This window comes from Podarcis bocagei, assembly GCF_964188305.1.
Source record: "Podarcis bocagei genome assembly, chromosome: 4".
Taxonomy (NCBI): domain Eukaryota; kingdom Metazoa; phylum Chordata; class Lepidosauria; order Squamata; family Lacertidae; genus Podarcis; species Podarcis bocagei.
Genome location: NC_138128.1, coordinates 56,128,662 through 56,146,494, shown reverse-complemented (window position 1 = coordinate 56,146,494; position 17,833 = coordinate 56,128,662). Strand labels below are relative to the sequence as shown.

The 17,833-nt window shown below is 43.0% G+C and overlaps 1 protein-coding gene across 2 annotated transcripts in view; it reads right to left on the bottom strand.

Annotated features, from left to right (window-relative positions):
• PLPP4 (phospholipid phosphatase 4) overlaps positions 1-17,368 on the bottom strand; it is an 82,313-nt gene extending 64,945 nt beyond the window's left edge. Inside the window, exon 1 of one of the 2 annotated variants that reach the window (XM_081193074.1) lies at positions 16,622-17,368. In XM_081193074.1, the coding sequence (XP_081049200.1) occupies positions 16,622-16,677 (56 nt within the window). In that variant the 5' untranslated portion in view covers positions 16,678-17,368. The remainder of the gene's footprint in view (positions 1-16,621) is intronic. The other variant, XM_081193075.1, reaches the window with a different exon arrangement.
• Positions 17,369-17,833: the final 465 nt, after the last annotated feature.

Sequence of the window (17,833 nt, the reverse complement as noted above, 5' to 3'; positions counted from 1 at the left end):
TGTTTGCGGCTGAGGTGAGGAGTTTCCTGTTGAAATTCTGTTCTCATTTAAGAGAGATAAACTTCTTGTTTACCTAACTGTTCAGTGTGTCCTCACAGCTTTCCATGACAGTTTTTTTAAAATATTAAAATAAAACATTTATAGGTACGGAATCAGCACATTTTATAAATGACTGTTGCTCTTGCTAAGTTTGTCTAAGATCTACTCTGGATCAAGCTGAGTTAGAACAGTGATTTAAAACTAATTGTGTGTTGATTCTGTACCTATGAATGAAATGCATTTATTTATTTAAAAACCCTTCAGGAAAAAGTGTCATAATACTGCAAAATACTTTAAACAAAACACTGAAGAGAGAAAAATTACCTTTTCTGTCTTCAAAGTAGTGTGTGTGTGTGTGTGTGTGTGTGTGTGTGTCAATACTGGGAAAATAACCCCAGAAGAAAGGGATTTATAAATCCCACTTCATAGTCTAATAAAACACATTAATGTGATGGTGGGGGGTGGGGACTTTAAGATGTCAAGCAAAGCAATGTACAATCCTATAAATGTTTATTTTGAAATAAGCCCTGCGGTGTTCAATGTGGCTTACTGTCTACTGTGTTTAGGATTGCAAACATGCACATTAGAGCTTTAATAATGGAGGATGAAAAACAGTCTTGGAAGCACAGTAGATAGGAATAAACCATCACAATCCCGTAAGTATCTAAAACCAGATCATGGAGCTTAAATAAGTTTTAGCCCTTCATTCCAACCATGGGGATGAACTGAATTTCATTTATTGAAAGGATAAATAGTGCAATAGCTGAATATCCACCTCTACTCAGTAAAACATATGAAGACCAATTACTCAATAACAAACCATTGAGCTAAACCATTGAGATGTCACAAGTAGCAGCCGCCATTAACCCTGTTCAGTACATTATTCATTCTGGGCCCCTGACATTCAAATATTGGGAGGGCCTCCTGTAATAGGGCATCTTCTGTATCCATAGGGACTCTGTGCCTTTTAGAACCCTGCTTTTCCAGGGTTTTGAAATGTGTGGGGAGCATTGATGAACACAGAAGCCTCCCTGCTTCATGCGATCACACCCCACCTACCCCCAACTCAGAGAAGGTAACAAGGGGAAAGAGTGAGCACACTCATCCCTACAGCCCACTCTTATGGGATTACTCTACCCAGCAACAAAATGCCTGACCAAAGCTTCAGAATTTAATTTGTTCTGAGAAGTACCAGAACTGAACAGAGCTCACATTAAAAAAAACCACTCCTAGTGACCTCAAGCTTTCTTCATTTCAGCAGTAGAGTTTAGGGTGGACTGGGGGACGTCATTTTGTTGCTGCTATCATTAAACAAATCAGAGTCAGAAATCCTTACTGATCTAATACCAATCACCCAGGGATCTACCAGACATCCAGATCTACTTTCTGCCAGCCACTGACTTAAAAGGGAAATCTGGCTGACACAATGTGAAACCTTGCCCCACAAATTTTACTTGTGTCCAAAGATTTCCAAGAGCTTAATAAACTAGCTTCTCTTCTTATGAATTAGATAATGTTTGGTGAGCTCTTAAGGATGTGAAAAGCTCTATAGAACTGTTAAGTATCACTGTTTCAGATGTGACAGTAGTGAACCATTGAACCAAGATAGATACAGTTCAGTGAAGGGAAAAACTGATCAAACAAGCTCTTTGCTTTCCTTTTTATTGCCCTCTCCCCTTAGCAGTGCTATGAAAACAGAAGCAAGGCAAGATGTAATGGCTTTCAACGGTAGATATGGAGACACAGGTGAAACAATTGTCCTAATCTTAAGAGCAGGTCAGAGTTGTGCAGCGATGGGGAATTGGACAGAGGTTGTTGGACTCCAACTCCCAACAGCATGATCAATAGTCAGGGATGCAGGAGCACAAGCTAGAGATATGTAACACATGGACCACACCAGGACCAGGTTCATCCCCTGCAAAGTTGTTCTTTTTCCTCTGCTTGAGCACTTACCAATCACTGTGTGGCTTACTCAGACCACTCACACACCAGGAGTGCATGATAACCATGTCATAATTCACAAATAAGCATTATTACAGTAAATCATAACTCCTTTTCCCCTGTTGTAACCAAGTCTGCTTGGCTTCTTGGAAGCAAGCAGCTTCAGTGATCCAGATGGTAACTCAGCAGCTTGGGAGCTTTTACCCTCCAAGTAGGTCAGCCAGCCTGGAAGATGAGGCAGAGCACATCCCCGGCTTGCAAGCTGGAGCTTGACAACCGTAGCAGGGTCAGGATTACCCGTCGGTTCTTCTGTGGCAAACGCCCTATTCCACTTGAGTGTCCTGCTGCCCACATTGTTCTCTCTCACCTTGCCCAGCATCTGATGCTGGTGGCAGAGAACTAGATTGTCACCTCACGAGAAAGGGCTTAACTGAACTCATTTGCTGAAAGAACCATGGGGGGTCACATTGCAGAGTACTGCTCCATGCAAGGGGAGATCCTGATTTGCAAAGGAGGAGCTCTAATAACAACAGCAGCAACAACAACACCTTTATTGTTATTGTACAACCTGTGTAAAATGAAATTAAACAAGCCTCCTCCCACCACCAGTCAATCTCTTATTGAACAATACACCACCTCGCAAGTCAATTTCACGATGTTATTTTCCGTTCAACAGCCTATAATCCCACAGATAGAAGCTATTTTTTAGCCTGTTGGTACGGCTGATTATACCTCTATATCTCCTGCCCGAGGGTAGAAAATTAAAGAGGTGATGGCCGGGGTGTGAGTCACCCCTGATAATTTTTCTCGCTCTCCTGAGGCAACGATCCCTTGCGATGTCATCTAGCAGACTCAAGGGACAGCCCATGATATCATGTGCTGTATTCACCACCCTCTGTAGAGACTTTCTGTCTGTGGCTGTCAGGCCAGCATACCAGACTGTGATACAATATGAAAGGACACTTTCTATTGTGGACCGGTAAAAGGAGTTCATCAGTTGTTGTTTAACATTATTCTTTCGCAAAACCCTGAGGAAATGGAGTCTCTGCTGGGCCTTTCTTACCACCTGAGTAATGTTGATTTTCCAATCCCAGGAATTTAAAGGAGGAGACTCTCTCCACACAGCCCCCCCTCCAATATACAATGGGGCAGGTTCCCCTCTCTTCCTCCAAAAGTCCAACACCATCTCCTTTGTCTTACTAATATTTAGGTGCAAGTTATTCTCAAGCACCATGTAGATACTTTTTGAACCTCCCCTATAGGTGCACAATGGGATGAGGCCCTTTCTCAACAGTTGCTGAACACATGTCTAGTGGGAGTTATGACCAGCCTGGGTTAGGATATAGGAGCACAGCAGAAGGGCTGCCTGTGAACTGTGGATGAGGCAGAGATAGTAGATGGGTTGGAGTTCCTTTAATTTCCTTGATCAAACCCAATGGGTGGGTGGGTGAGTGAAGGACAGACAATCCTTTTGGGGCACCTCTATTGTTGCTTGGGCCAGTCCTTGATTTTTTCTTTAGCGGGTTTGCTAACAAAATTCAATCTGCCTTGGATTCCTTTTCTCATCCCAAGTGTCAGGGACAGGCTGCCGGTTTTGGTGATGAAGGAAAACACTCTGCGCATGCATAGGCACTGTTCTTAACTTTTGCTGTACATACTCCAGAGCTCAGCCTGACAACAAATCTAGGGCTGCTGAACCCTTCTGCCAATTAAATTCCACTCTCCAAGATACACATCCTCTCCCAGAGTGCTGATCTGAGGCAGTGGGAGTGGGGAGAGAAAGATTTACTAGAAGGGTATCTGGATATCTGGAATTTCCCCATATTTTTCAGTAGAATCCTGCAACACAACTACATGGGAGTAGGCACCATTAAACTTGGGGGGACTTATTTTGGAGAAGAGATCATACATTGGTGGAGTAAATCAAAGGAACTTCTGCTTAAATATGCATAGGACTGGACTGAAAGCTTCATCACAGTCTCCCAAGCTGCTCTGTTTTTTTAACCATGCCTAGAATTAAAATGCCAAAGAACTAGAGGAGAGTTTTCGAAACACATTGTTCTCCTTGTGGATTAATTCAAAGCAGGTGGTTTTATAGCCTTTAGAACTAAATGAAAATCATTCATTCATATTAGTGGTTTAAATTACAGAAAGGCAAAGGTAATTCGTTGAAATGCCCTAATGTTGGAGAAATATAAGCTTCACTCTTTGTAGTCAAATCTGAAGACAATAGCATCTTCGAAGCAGTCACTCTCAATAGGAAATTAGTTTCTACTGCAAAGATGGCTTCATACAGCTACATACATTTTGTCGTCAAAACACTGATTTCAGGAAGGCATATAAATATGGCTCGATGATTCATACAAATGCTTTTGTTTCACCACCCCTTTCCCCCTTTCTCTGTGTTTTTCTTGTATCTGCACATTTCCTTTGCTCCTCCACTACATCATCTTAAATTTAAGCACTTGTGGTTCACTGAGTTGTGCCTCGTGTCACAGATATGTCATTCTTGATAGGACAAGAGGAGAACAACATCCAACAAAATTACCAGCCATGTGACTCTTATTGACTAAAATCCAGATCCTCCAGCTTATACACTTCAAAGCATGCTTCTGAATACGTAAGGGTAACATTTTCTTCCTTTGCAGCTGTGAAAGGCGGCAGGGAGCCATCTCTTCACAGGTCTGAAATTGGCAGACCATGTCTTGTCCAAGTTCACAGTTCAGAGTTTTGTTCAGTTATTAGAAATCACAAGATGGAGATTGCAAAAATAAAAAGTAACTGACAGCAGCGGTGCCAAGGAGCAGTCTCAGAGCCAAGTCCTCCTTATTTATCTACCACAGTAGAAAAGGTCGATGATGTTGTTTTGCAACAGAATGAATTACATTTCTCATTGCAAGTGAAAAACATGCACTTGATGGCACTACAGCCTCCCCACAATACAAAATTGCAATGGAAATCGATTGAAACCAAAATTCAATCAACAGGTTCAAAAGGAAACTGGCCACTTTTTCGACTGGGTGCAACGATGTAGCACACTCACATTATAACTGAACATCCAGACATTCACATGGAATAGAAAAGATGGAGACATAAAATGATAATACCCAATTTATTTGCAGAATCCGTTTCACAGTCTTGTCTCAACAAGAGCCCTTGGCAGCTTCGTTGTTGAAGGGTTACTGAAAAATGACAACAAGGAAGACGAAATTGATGGTGACTTATTGACAATGATGTGGAAAGTGCCGAAGCAGCAGTGACTGGTACCCAATACAGCTGGTGAGGTGGAAGGCAGGGAGCCCACCAGCAGATGCAGCCAGACCAGCAAGGAAGGGCTGGGCCATGGGAAGTAGTCTGGAGCAAGTCCGGAGTTGGGAGCCAGGACTCTGGATCAAAGAGCAATCAAAGATCAAACCAGGAAGCAGAACCAAAGTATAATTAGGATCCAGTGGAGAACATGCAGGCAAGGTGGGAGAACAAGTCAGGATTTAAGGAAAGATCAGAAATGCAGAGATATGCCAGGGCTTAGGCAGAGTTTGCTGCTCAAGCAAGACACAGATGAAAAGGGGAAGCCTTTTATACCTTTTCCTGCAAGGAAAAAACAATGATCAGCCAGCGTAGTGGGAAGTGGGGGGCAATTAAGAAGGTTTCTTAATGCATTTCAGTGGTTTACCACATGAGGCAGCCACACATGTCCTTAAGCTGCTCTTGACAGGAAGCTGGACAAGAATTTCATCACCTCTGAAAACAGGAACAGAAGAGCTGTAGAGAGCACTCAGTCCAGGGCCACCAAGTGACTCAACCATAACATGACATTAGAGGTTGGATGGTCATTGGTTAGTCATGATTTAGTTGAGATTCCTGCATTGCAGAGGTTGGACTAGATGAGCCTTGGGAATCCCTTCCAATTCTACAAGTCTATGATTCATTCCCCGCAAAGACAACCATAGCACAAATGTAACAAATGGTTCAGCAGTTTAGTTACTCTTCGCAGATAGCAGAGTTCAGAACAGATAAGAGAACAGTCAGGAACATTAATTTGCCATTAGCAGGAAGCCCACCAAATGTTGACTATGTCTGTAGTTTTAAACATAGGCCACCTATCCATTGTAATCTCAGAATTTCCAAGCGTGTAAATACAGGGAGGGCAGACAGAGAGAATCAACTTCTGACTCCTGGGATAAAAACAACCCTTAAGATATGTTTGTCCTTCCTGCTCTTCTTAAGTGGGTATTTCATTTGGGAGGGCTGTCACCAAACTGCCTTTGCCCCTTCCCCTTCCTTGCTATCTTTCTGACAGTCCACACTGGTCAAAAGACAGCTGCACAGACATCTGGAAATCATATAAAATTGTTCTGGCATCTCAAGGAGACTGTTTCAAGAAAAAATTGTATCTGAGGCACCAAAAATCTTTCTGCAGAGGAACCCCAATTCACTGTCCATCAAGTCATATCAGCGAGAGCATGAGACAAAATTACTCTGTCGGCATTAAATACATAATCTTCTGAAGATCAATTGCCTGTGCTGTTGGATGGTCTATTTTCTACTCACCACCACAAATTTGTGCCAATATAAAAGCTTTAATCCTTTCTGCTTACCTAGTACTAATACTACTTATTATAAATCACCAGTTGTTTGCTGGTACCTTGAAGTACGTAAAAATGGCATGCTCCATGTTGAGGAGGCTTGCAATAGTAAATGAGAGCCACCGTCACACACACACACCCCGCACAAAACACCCGCATTGAGGACATTGAGATTAAATATAAATAAGGTGAGAGACAGGACCAATTTGATGAACTTTTGCATCATCATACAGCAAACGTAGGAGAGAAGAAAACATGTTCGTATCCTTGTTTCTCATGGGGACTGAAACGTAGGATTCTATCTATAGTCATGAGTGAATGTATTTGTTATGCCACCCACAAAGGACAGGTCTGTGTTACCAATAGCTGATTAAGTCTTAACTGACGTAGGATTACACAGGTTTAAAATAATAACTATCCAATAATAATAATGTACATGTCTATACAGATTAGATCCATATCACCCCACAGATAAACACATGTCTCCAAGGGATGCTGTTAACAAGATATTGCTTCTAAAGCACAATCCAATTACCCTGAATGACATTTCTACTGTGAATTACCTCACAATCAGTGAAGATCTCAAGCTACGATAAAATGGCCCTGAAAAGATGTTGTTCTTAATCAACACATGAAACAATTTTTAATGTTAGACAATGTCACCTTAATCAACACTAGATCCCAGTCATGGCTGCAGTAGTCAAATCTGAAAAGTCACAAAATAACATACTTTTTAAGAATGCCATCTCACCAAAAAGCTAATTGCGACCATGCAAAGGGATGCATGGTATGTAGGCTTTTTTGCAGTTTGATAATGAAAACTATGTTACTTTGCATGTTCCTTTATTTAGGCTGGCAGCCAGGAAATCAAGAGCTAAATTTGTGACTCAACTATGATTTTTTTTTCTATTGTTTATTTTTTGCATTCTGTTTTGTTATGGCTTTTAGCTAAGCAAATAAAATTATTCCTACCTAATGACAACCATACCCCACCTTATCACTGCTGTATTTTTAAAGCAGCCATGTTTCTTTTTTAAAAAAAAATACGCCCAAATCTACTTCAAGTGTTTAATGAGCAGACACTTTGTTCCAATTTGTATCTTGTAATCCAGATAAATATATTTATATGGTATCAGGTATACAAGATACAAAATGTAGAAACCAAGCTCACAAATCAATGCAGAGAACATAATAAAATACAGTATATATCAATGAGTTCGCAGAAATACAATACACCTTCAAATACTTGCTGGAACAATAACATTTTATTATTTCGCCATTTTTATTAACACTTAGCTAATGCCTAAAACACATTGTAGATAGTGCCAGCCTGATCCCAGTGGACACAGAGTTCCATAATCTCAGTAGCCACAACTCTGCATGCACATTTCTAGTTAGTGATAACATGACATTACAAGAGCAGTCAATCATGCCTCAGTGATGGACCATAAATGTAGTGCAGGGATATAAAAAGTAAGGTGGTCCTTTAAATACCACAAAACTATGAAGAAGCCATAAACTTCACTCTGACTTTGTACTGTGTCTAGTCTAACAGCAAAAAATAGTTACACCTTTCAAAAGGAACATTTTGATTTAGCATCACTGCAAGCCTTATTCAGGCATTATGGTCGCCACAAGTAGAGATCTGCTTTATACACTTTCAGCAGTACTAAACCATGTAGAATTAGTGGTCTGTTTTCCTCTGCCCACATCTGCCTTGAGGTTCCACGTTAAAACTGAACCTTTGTTTAAGCAGGTTCTAGTTCATGCAATCTCCCCTCGACTTCTCTTATCCATCTCACATCCTCACTGTCATTCATTTTAACATCATAACACCATATCTAAGGTGTCATTTTGGTGGTGTGATTCATCCCAGCCCCCTGTCCAAAGTCTGGATATTCAACCCTATATTTCATCCTACAGTATCCAGCATGCTACACCTGCTTTTGCTTCTGGCCCTGCCTACCTCAGGCATGCAGTTCAAAAGGTTATCCAGAATGGAATGCACACCTTGATACCAAAAAGGTTGCCCCAACCCTGCTGTAGACAGAGATGGACAGAGAACAGGAGGATCTGGCAGGCTTTTTCTCTCCAAGAAAAGGCAGGAAAGGGAACCAGGATTGCAAAGCAATCTACTTTATCTCTTGTGTCTGCCTGTGGGGGAAAAAACACCATTACTCAAAAGAGTAAATTGGGGATGCAGATAGATATTCAACTATTTACTGGGCACAGAAATGTCTAACTATGACTCTGAATCATGTCTGAATAGACCTGCTAGGTCAAACATTCTGCCTTCAAAAGCATACACTTATCTTACCCCTGATTTGAACCATCATTAGGCTACTTAAGCTATCTAACTTCAGTAGCAGAACACCCTGGAGGATGAGGTAACCTTCACCATTTGATATTTCTGAATGCAAAGGAGTATTCACTTACTCAAATTTTAATTAGGTTATTAATTACTCATTCATCAAGTACAGCTGATGCCATCTCAAACAATTGCTTGCAGTTTTATTACTTTTATGAATGCCATACTCCCACTCTAACTCAAATACGTGTCACACCCCAGTGCTCTGCGATAACTTAGGCCCAAGAGTTTTCATCACTTTGAAATAGCTGGAGATTGCTAGTCAAGTCCAGCCGGGGTCATTCACATGCAAAAACCAATCTGAATCTTGAGTGCCTGGATGCTCAAAAAAGGGAGGCATGATGAGAAAAAGAAAGCTAGTCCCATGAGTGTACACAGGCATTAATGGTTGTTATGTGCTGTGCACATCACCCTTGCACTGCACCACTGTTGGTGCTCTGGAGAAGTGGAAGTACTATAAATATAGGTACTGTCCATTGTCATGAAACAGGGCATCAGCACTGTCCTACTGGACAGCACCCATTCTTGGCTGTACTGCAAGGAAAGGCAGACTATTGGGAGAATTTTATGCACAACACAAAGAAAATAGCCCATTACAGCACTGGTGTTTGCTATCACAGTTAAAGAACACGGCCAGGATACTATATATGCAAAACAGATGGCTGGTGGGACGAGTTAACTTTTCTACCTGTACTTATTTTTCATTCATTAAAGCTAGAACTAATGAACACAGGATGTCTCTCTTATGTGGTTTAAAGTGCCAGACTCTGGAAATGTATTTGGAGTAATAGATACCTTAGAAAACCAGTAATAATTTGCAAATCCCTTCTCATTAAAATCAATCTTTTGATCCAGCAATGAATTTGATATCCTGGCTTGATAAAGAATTCTATTTTTCTTTCTCCACTTTCATCCAACTTTAGTATTCAAGGAAGAGTGCAGTTTATTCCCATGAATACGGAATGCAAACCTGACAGCATTTGCCCCACATGAACCAGCAACTCTGTGACATCGTCACAAAGAACAAAAAGTGGTTTCACCAACTCTCCCCCTTCTCCTGAGAAAAGTGCAGTTTCAGTTCCTGCAGCATTGGGGGGGGATTAGAAGTGTGGTTCATGGTTCACTTTTTCAGGTAGCACATCAGAGCTATGGGGGAAGATATGGAAAACTAAGAGAAATGGGGTTGTCTTTGAAGTTACCACTACAGTGATGAGGAACTGGAGTTCCAACAGCATTGGGTGGGCCCCAGCTTCTGCACTCCTGCAATAGTCTATCCCTGCAACAAACCATGCTTTGTCATGACATGAATGCATTACTTCAGTGATCTAAAATGTGTTCCTGTAATCAGTATGATCACCCTCTTGCTTCTAGGGAAGGGAATTATCAGGACTTTCTTGTGCCCTGGTAATTAATTTCTGGCAGAGGTGAGATGTCTTTTCCACCAGGACTTACTTTCTGGTCGAAAGTTCAGTTTCATAGCCATTCTGCTACACTAGCTCACCCCAGACCCTTCTACTAAACACAAACACATAAAACATAACCGAGGATTGTAGCAAAATGAATCATACTAGCATAAGTGAGTAGTTCCCATGGTGGTTAGCACACATGGAAATCTTATCACTTGCCAGCAGGAGTCCCACTGAAAGTACTCCTGACAAATACAATTCCATCTTTATTTGACTCTTTTATCACAAATCAGCTAACAACCAAGCTTTCACAACATCTATTGTAATTATCATTAAAATCATGTTGCCTAAATCCATGCCTAGTGATGTGTCATTTCCATAATGAGAGCATCCAACTATGAATTCTGGTGCTGTTCTGTATTTTATCAGCCTTACCAATTTATGTGGGACAACATTTATGGAGCAACAGACTAACTGCTTTAACATGAAGATGTCACATTTATCAAGCATTATTCATCTCTCTCTCTCTCTCTCTATATATATATATATGCAAAGAAGGGGGGCAATGTACTTTTGAAACCTCATTCAGCTAACAATCTATCAGCAACAATACAAATCCCAATGACCTTTGCCAATATGTGGTAGAAGGGAGTGGCATTGTATTTTTCTGTGCTACCAAGCTCCAGCAACAGATACACCAGGCACTTAAATTACCTCATCATCATTTTCATCTATTCAGTGGGACTGTTTCCTTGTCAAGAGAGTGGTGGCATTTTTGTGCTGTCAATTGACAAATGTATTCGTTTAAAATATTTATAGTCCACTCTCCATCTGGAGATATCTGGGCAAGTAAACAATAAAATCTATTTAAATAAAAAATACAAGACCATAACAATTATTAGCAGAATACAATACACTGAACAATTAATCACAGAAATGGAAAAAGAAAACTGCAGTTCCAGCTGGGTATTAATAACTTACAAAAGCCAGAGTGAAGAGCCAAGTTTTAAGCTGTGTCTGAATGAAACAACTATAGGCACCTGCTGAATTTCAGAGGGGAGAGTTCCACAGTAGAAGGTTTATGAACGTAACATAATTGAACAGGTGGGAAATCAGTTAAAAGGAGGAAGCTCCTTGGTAATATTATATGCTTTGGATGTAAAAGGTAGAAGATTCAAATCCTGGTATCTCCAGGTAGGAGTGCAACTAAGACTTCAATGTGAAATGGTGGAGAGTTCCTGCCATTCAGTGCAGTCCAGGGATGGAGAAATGTTTTCAGTTCAGGGGCTGTATCACCTCAAAGAGAGCCTCCTGAGGGTGGGACCAGCAGCAAAAGTGAGTAGAGCAACAGATATGCATAGGAGGCTACATTCCAGCCATGCAAAAGTCAGATGTTTCTACACATGTGTTCACACACACCTCTCCATTCAGTAAGCAAGAGGCAACATCACAATACAAGGACTATGATAGTTCAGCCAAGCAAAAGCAGGGAAGCAGGGTATGGGGTAAGGTTGGTGGAGTGAATGGCCTGTCCTACAAGACAGAGAAGCTTGGAGCACCACATTCAGCCCTGTGCCTGATGTTCCCAATTCCTGGTGTAAACAATAGACCAATGTTCTAGCTCAATATCAGGCAACTTCCCTATGGACAAGCCTCAGCTCTCTAAGAAACAAACAGATTCAACCTGGAGGAGCCCCCATTCAAGGCTCCTTCTTTTAGGCAACTGCAAATTTTTCACTGAATAGACCACAACCCTCCAGCCCACAGCCAACCATGACGGGGAATCTCCTAGTTCAGAAGCTATCAGCCATCGATGTGCAACAAAGAAGTAACTTCTAGGCATCAAAAGTTGTTGTACCAACATTTTCAGCCAGTTCTGGAAACATCAGATGGCATGATCATCAATGTTAATTAAAAAGCAATCAAGCTGAACAAAAGATGGTAATCTCTACATTTGCCAGTACAGGGTAAACGTTTGTCTTACACAGCATGTTAACCAGCTCATGTTTTTTTAAAGAACTGAGCCTTCTATCTAAACTCAAGACCAACAGAACTGGAAATGCATGAAACATCTCAGGAGTGTACCCCCCCCTACTTGTTCACTTTAATGCAGCAACAGTCTTGCTCCCGAAGTAAGAATTTTGCCACCTTCCATTCTTCTGAAGTAACTCTAGTCTCACCTTCAATGTTAACAGGATCATATTCTCTGAGGGTAGCCAACAAACCTTTGCATGCTGTTGAACTCCATCTCCCATCAGCCCCAGTCAACACACTCAGGGGTTCTAAACTGCCAACCCAATCCACAAACCAAACCACTTGGGATTTTAGAATGGGGGGAAGGGGATTTCCCCTTTTCTTCACCTGGGTTGAAGACTGTAGCTGTTCCATCTGTCTTCCCTTATATTGCATCCCAATCTTAAACTCATTCACTCCCATTTAGAAAAGGATATCTATGTATGCATACAACCATGCTTATCTCATCTGGAAAGGACTTGGTGAGTACATCTGATGCTTCCAGGAAGCACTGATGGGCAGCGTGCCAGCTTGTGGGAAGAGAAAGCAATAGCTTTAAGCATGCCCCACCTAGAGGTGTTCCTCACAGCTTCTGACCAACAACGATCTCACTCTCCCTATATGCAGTATAGAATTTGCTGGCTGGTTTCAAAGAGTTGAATGGGAATCTTTTTGTCCCATGCTTTGATTGGCCTGGAAGAATGGCTTTTATTTTTTTCTACTCTGAAGACTGACCGTTAGTGAGGGGCCCAAGTTAAATAGGTTGGCTGTATTTGATGGCTTGGCAGGTATGTGCAGGAACAGGTAGGCACCCTGAGACATTTTTGCAGGTGAACGGTGATTCCTGAGGCTTCCACTCAGGGCTGCGAGACCCAGGAGCACCATATGTATCATTTGGGGGGGGGGGGCTAACCTGTATCACCCACTCAGAGCTACAAGGCACCAAGGAGAGAGGAGAAAGGAAGACCTTCCTCCTCACTTGAAAGGTGTTGCCTGGGGGATAGGGAATATATTTCACTACTTCTTTCCTTGGCAGGAGAGTTTCATCCAGTTATATCTGCTTTATTTCCCTGTTAGAAGGATTGAAGTTTATCCCCACATATGTTTTCCACCCATTCAGATCCTACAATGAAGCAAATGAAAGTGACCCTAGTTAAACCCCGCACTTGGTGTCTTACTACACTATTTACATGTTTCCGCACACAACCATCTGATGTGGTAGCCAATTCAAACTGGAACATTAATGTTTTCTTTTCCTTTCATAGCCTACAGTACAATTCTGTGAAGATTTCCCTGCATTGGGTTTTCTTATGGCGCATTTCAAACTGCAACCTTTTTAACACCCTATCTGTCATTTTTAGTTGTACCAGAGGGAGGTCTTTTTTTAAAAAGGAAGAAGGGGAGATCCCATAGAAAGGGAGTCTTTCTCCTCCCTCTCATCAGTTTTGGCTCCTGCGCTCAGCAACCAGGCAGGACTATTCAGAATATTTAACTGAAAGCATACACACTATTTTGTAACATATTGATTGGCCTAATAAAAATCCCTAATGTGGATATTTATTATGGGTCAACACCTTTGCTTTCTCTATAGTCAAACAAATATTCTACTGACACACAGAACAGAAATCACAAAATGTGCACTGCAAATCCTTCCAGGCTTAGCAGCATAAAAGTGAACACTTTCAGCATGCACTAACTTAATAAAAAGTTGATCCAAACAAAATTGTACCATAAGCTTTTCTGATCAGTGTATCTGGAGGGTGAAGGCTGGTATTAACAGGCAAAGGAGGGAGTACGGGGAAATCTCGCATCCAGTCATTGGAGCAAGCCCTTAATGTTACTTTGGAAGCTCCTTAAGGTAGCCTTGCCGAACGAAACACTTGTGAGAAGTTATTTAAACAGATTTGCATTGTTCTTTTACTTTGTGCTGAATACGTGCCCTTCAAATCCTTAGTCCATGCTGCAGGTTTCAACGGAAAGGAGAATCCCAAATATGATCATAAGGGTTGCCAACTGCTGTGTGGCATTTCAAGGCTGTAAAGTGAAAGCCAAGTGTGTTCCCTATGGGGGGGGGAATCTGCTACATAATTCCCCCCCCCTAGAGAAAGGTGGTTTGCCTCTTCTAAGAAAGGTAGGGTACAGAAGGGTGAGTTTTTGTTTAAAAACAAGAAATGTGACAAATCATTCATAAATGCACACAAGATTCCTTTTTTAGCTCCAGAGTCCCTTTGAGCAAAATAGACCCTGCACCATTTTTAAGTTATGTTACATAACATGTCCTCCTCCACCCTGCAAGGGAAAAAAAGACAAAACAAGGCACCAAATACAGCTGATTCACTTTCTTTTTTAAAAGAAGAAGAAGATGAGATTCAGCAGCTGTTTTCTACTACTTCCAAGCTACAGCATGCACTACAAAAGCCAAACACTTGGTGGAAATTAGTCAGCACAAGTGTCCAAGATCCTTTACAATTATCAAACATGCAACACTAACAACACTAACGTCCCAGCCAATTAAGAAGCAGCAGTGGTGCAGGGAAGCTGTGGAGGCAGCAGGACAAAAACCTGTTTTCTTCTGTCCCCCCCCCCCCCATTTCCCAAATCACAGTCATCTTTCTCCCTCTTGTCAGCTTCCAGCAAAAGGCAGGAGGAACCTATTCAGCAGATTCCTGGCACAGGCAAGGAGGAGAGAAGAGAGCATATAAACCAAGCCTCACTGCAGCACCTGGCCTCTCAGGTCAAGATTCCTTGATGTTGTTCAACTGGTCAAAGCAAGCATGCTTTTTTCTATCCTTGGTGGAGTGAGGAATTGAAATAAACAACTCTGCTAGCAACCTTGGTGCTATTTATCACTATCTGTACATTTTTTTTACACTACAAGCCTATGCATGACTACTCAAAAAGTAAGTTTCACTGACGTCAATGGGACATATTCTGGGGTAAGCAGCCATAGGGCTGCCACCTTACAGCATGTTGGGAAAGGGCTGCAGCTTAGGGTTAGAGCATGCAGAAGGTCCTATGTCTAATCGCGGGCATCTCCAGGGAGGGCTGGTAAAAACCCTGGAGAGCTACTGCCAGTCAGTGAAGGCAGTACTGAGCTAGATGGACCAATGGTCTGACTCAGTATAAGCCAGCTTCCTATGTTAACTCGGAAGTTAATGCCACTGGGTTCAGTAGGGCTTACTCCCTTGTAAGTGGGCATAGGATCGCAACCGAAAGTTATAATGAGGAGAAGAGAAGGAACAGAAAAGTTGAAGCAGGTTGAGGGAGAATTGAAAGTATGGATAGGATACTAAAGTGAGCCATTAACAATGATTTATTTATTTTTAAGGGGGGGGGATTTAAACAAGCCATAGAACAAATACAGTGCTGGTCATGGGGCTTAATTTTGGGAGAACATGCACCGGACTGCACTGTAAGTCAAGCAGAGAAAGGCACAAATATTGAGGAACAAAAACGGGATTTCTCCTGGTGTTGATCCCCTCCTCCCCTTCTAAACCATTCCCAGCAGATAATGAACAGAACTTATACAGAGGGACACTTTGCAGCCACACGTTGCAATCATGTTCCATTATCTAGATGGTGCTGTTTTACAAATTCTTCAGAATTATTAATTTTCATGAGAAGAAGAAGAAAATATTTTATTTCTTTTCCCCCTGTGGAACAAACTGCACCAACCAATGGCCGGCTGTGTCAATGTTTTACTGTTGGGAGCATTTTAACACCCCTCCCCTCAGGCAGCTTTCGGAGTGAAAAACACGTTCTGTGCGGCAGGATACGTTTGTGCCAGGGCTGCCTGTTTCCAGTGACAGGACTTAACTCTGGAGCACGCAGAGACACCTCTGAGAAAGGTGTCTGAGCGCGTGCAGAGTGCATTTCTTTTCCTACCATGTGACCACAAGCAGACTTCGCATATTGGGCTGGGGGTGTCTAGAAAAAGACTTTTAAGTTAAAGTTAAAAAAATAGGGTACCCTTTGGTTAGAGTAAGGCTTTAAGGGGAGGCAAGTTCATTTTGGGAAGCTTTCAGTACCGCAGGTCCTCCCTGACCACCTTGACGGGTAGGGCGCTCAGCTAGAGCCTCTCCCTCCCGCTGCCACAGTCCTCCCGGGTTGGCTGCACCCAAAGGCCATCTAGTCTATCCCCTCCCCTCCAACTCTCCCCGGCTTTGGCAACGGAGCTTTTAAAAATAATAATAAATAATAATAATACTCGGTTGGTGCGCACTGGCGAGCCGAGCCGCCGTCTAGAGGAAACTTCCTTGGCTACTTACATGAAGACGCCGAAGAGCAGGACCCGTATCCCCACCTCTAGAGCGAGGTCCCACATGGCTCGGTCCAAAGAGAAGACGGGCTTTGGGGGGGGGGGTGATGGTGGTGTGGAGGCAGGTGAGAGGTCCGATCCACTCGGCCGGCGGCTGCTTCACCACCTTGGTTTTAATCCCATGGAAAGAGGCAACAGGGAGGTGAGAACCTCAGCCCAAGCGCGGCGTCTCTCCGGAGCCCTCCGTGGCCAGCCGAGTCCAGCGCGGCGCTCCGAGTCCATGCCAAGCGCCAGCCAAGCGCCCGGGAGTGCAGCCTGCGCCCTAGACGGCAGCCGCGACTGCGGCGTCGGCGACGGCGCGCTGGCCTCTTGGAGCTGCTGCTGACTCTCCCGCGCTGCCCACCCGGCGCTGCCGCTCTTCGCCTTCTGGCCGGGACTCCCTTTCCTCTCGCAGTCTCGCTCCAAGCACGCCTGGCAGAAGAGACGCCTTTCGCTTCCGAGAGCAGTCTGGGCTGAAGGGATCCTGGGGGGTTTCCATGCCCCTCCCCGTCGAGGAAAACTATCTGTTGCCTGCCTCTAGTGGTCCGACGCTCTCCTGCCTCTCCGCCTCCCGCCCACCAGCTCGGGAGATTCCCCTCTGGCAGGATCTCCTTGGCTCTCTTGATCAGCATCCGGAGTTGCCCATTTTCGCCCGGAGAGACGCGTTACCCAGGAGCGAAATGCCAACGCTCATTCAGTGTGTAGTACGGCGTGAAAAATCACCCGTTATGTTTACGGGGTTGCAAGGTGGTGGAATAAGGGCTAGCGCTCCTGTCAAGCCTGCGTAGCGCAGCATCACAGGCAGAGATGGAGCAGGTAAAGCTTTCAGCAGGCAGGCATCAGGAAAGCTTTCTTGGATGAATGGTTTGCTTTCTGTTCCCCTGACACAGAAGCCCTGCCAGGAAGAGTTCTAAATAAGGCAAAAATCTTTCAGAAGAAGTACCCCCCCCCAAAAAAAAAGAAAATACCCAATCAGCATTGATTGATTTATTAGCTTCATAATCATGCTTCCACTCTCTCCTTCCATTTTTGTTCCCACAACAACCCTATGAGGTAGGCTAGCATGTGAAAGAATGGCTGTCCCGATGTGCTCTGCATGCTTCATGGGTGAATTGAGACTTGAACCTAGGTCACCATAGCCTCACTGTTTGGGTTTTCATCCCTCTGGTCAAAAAATTTCGAC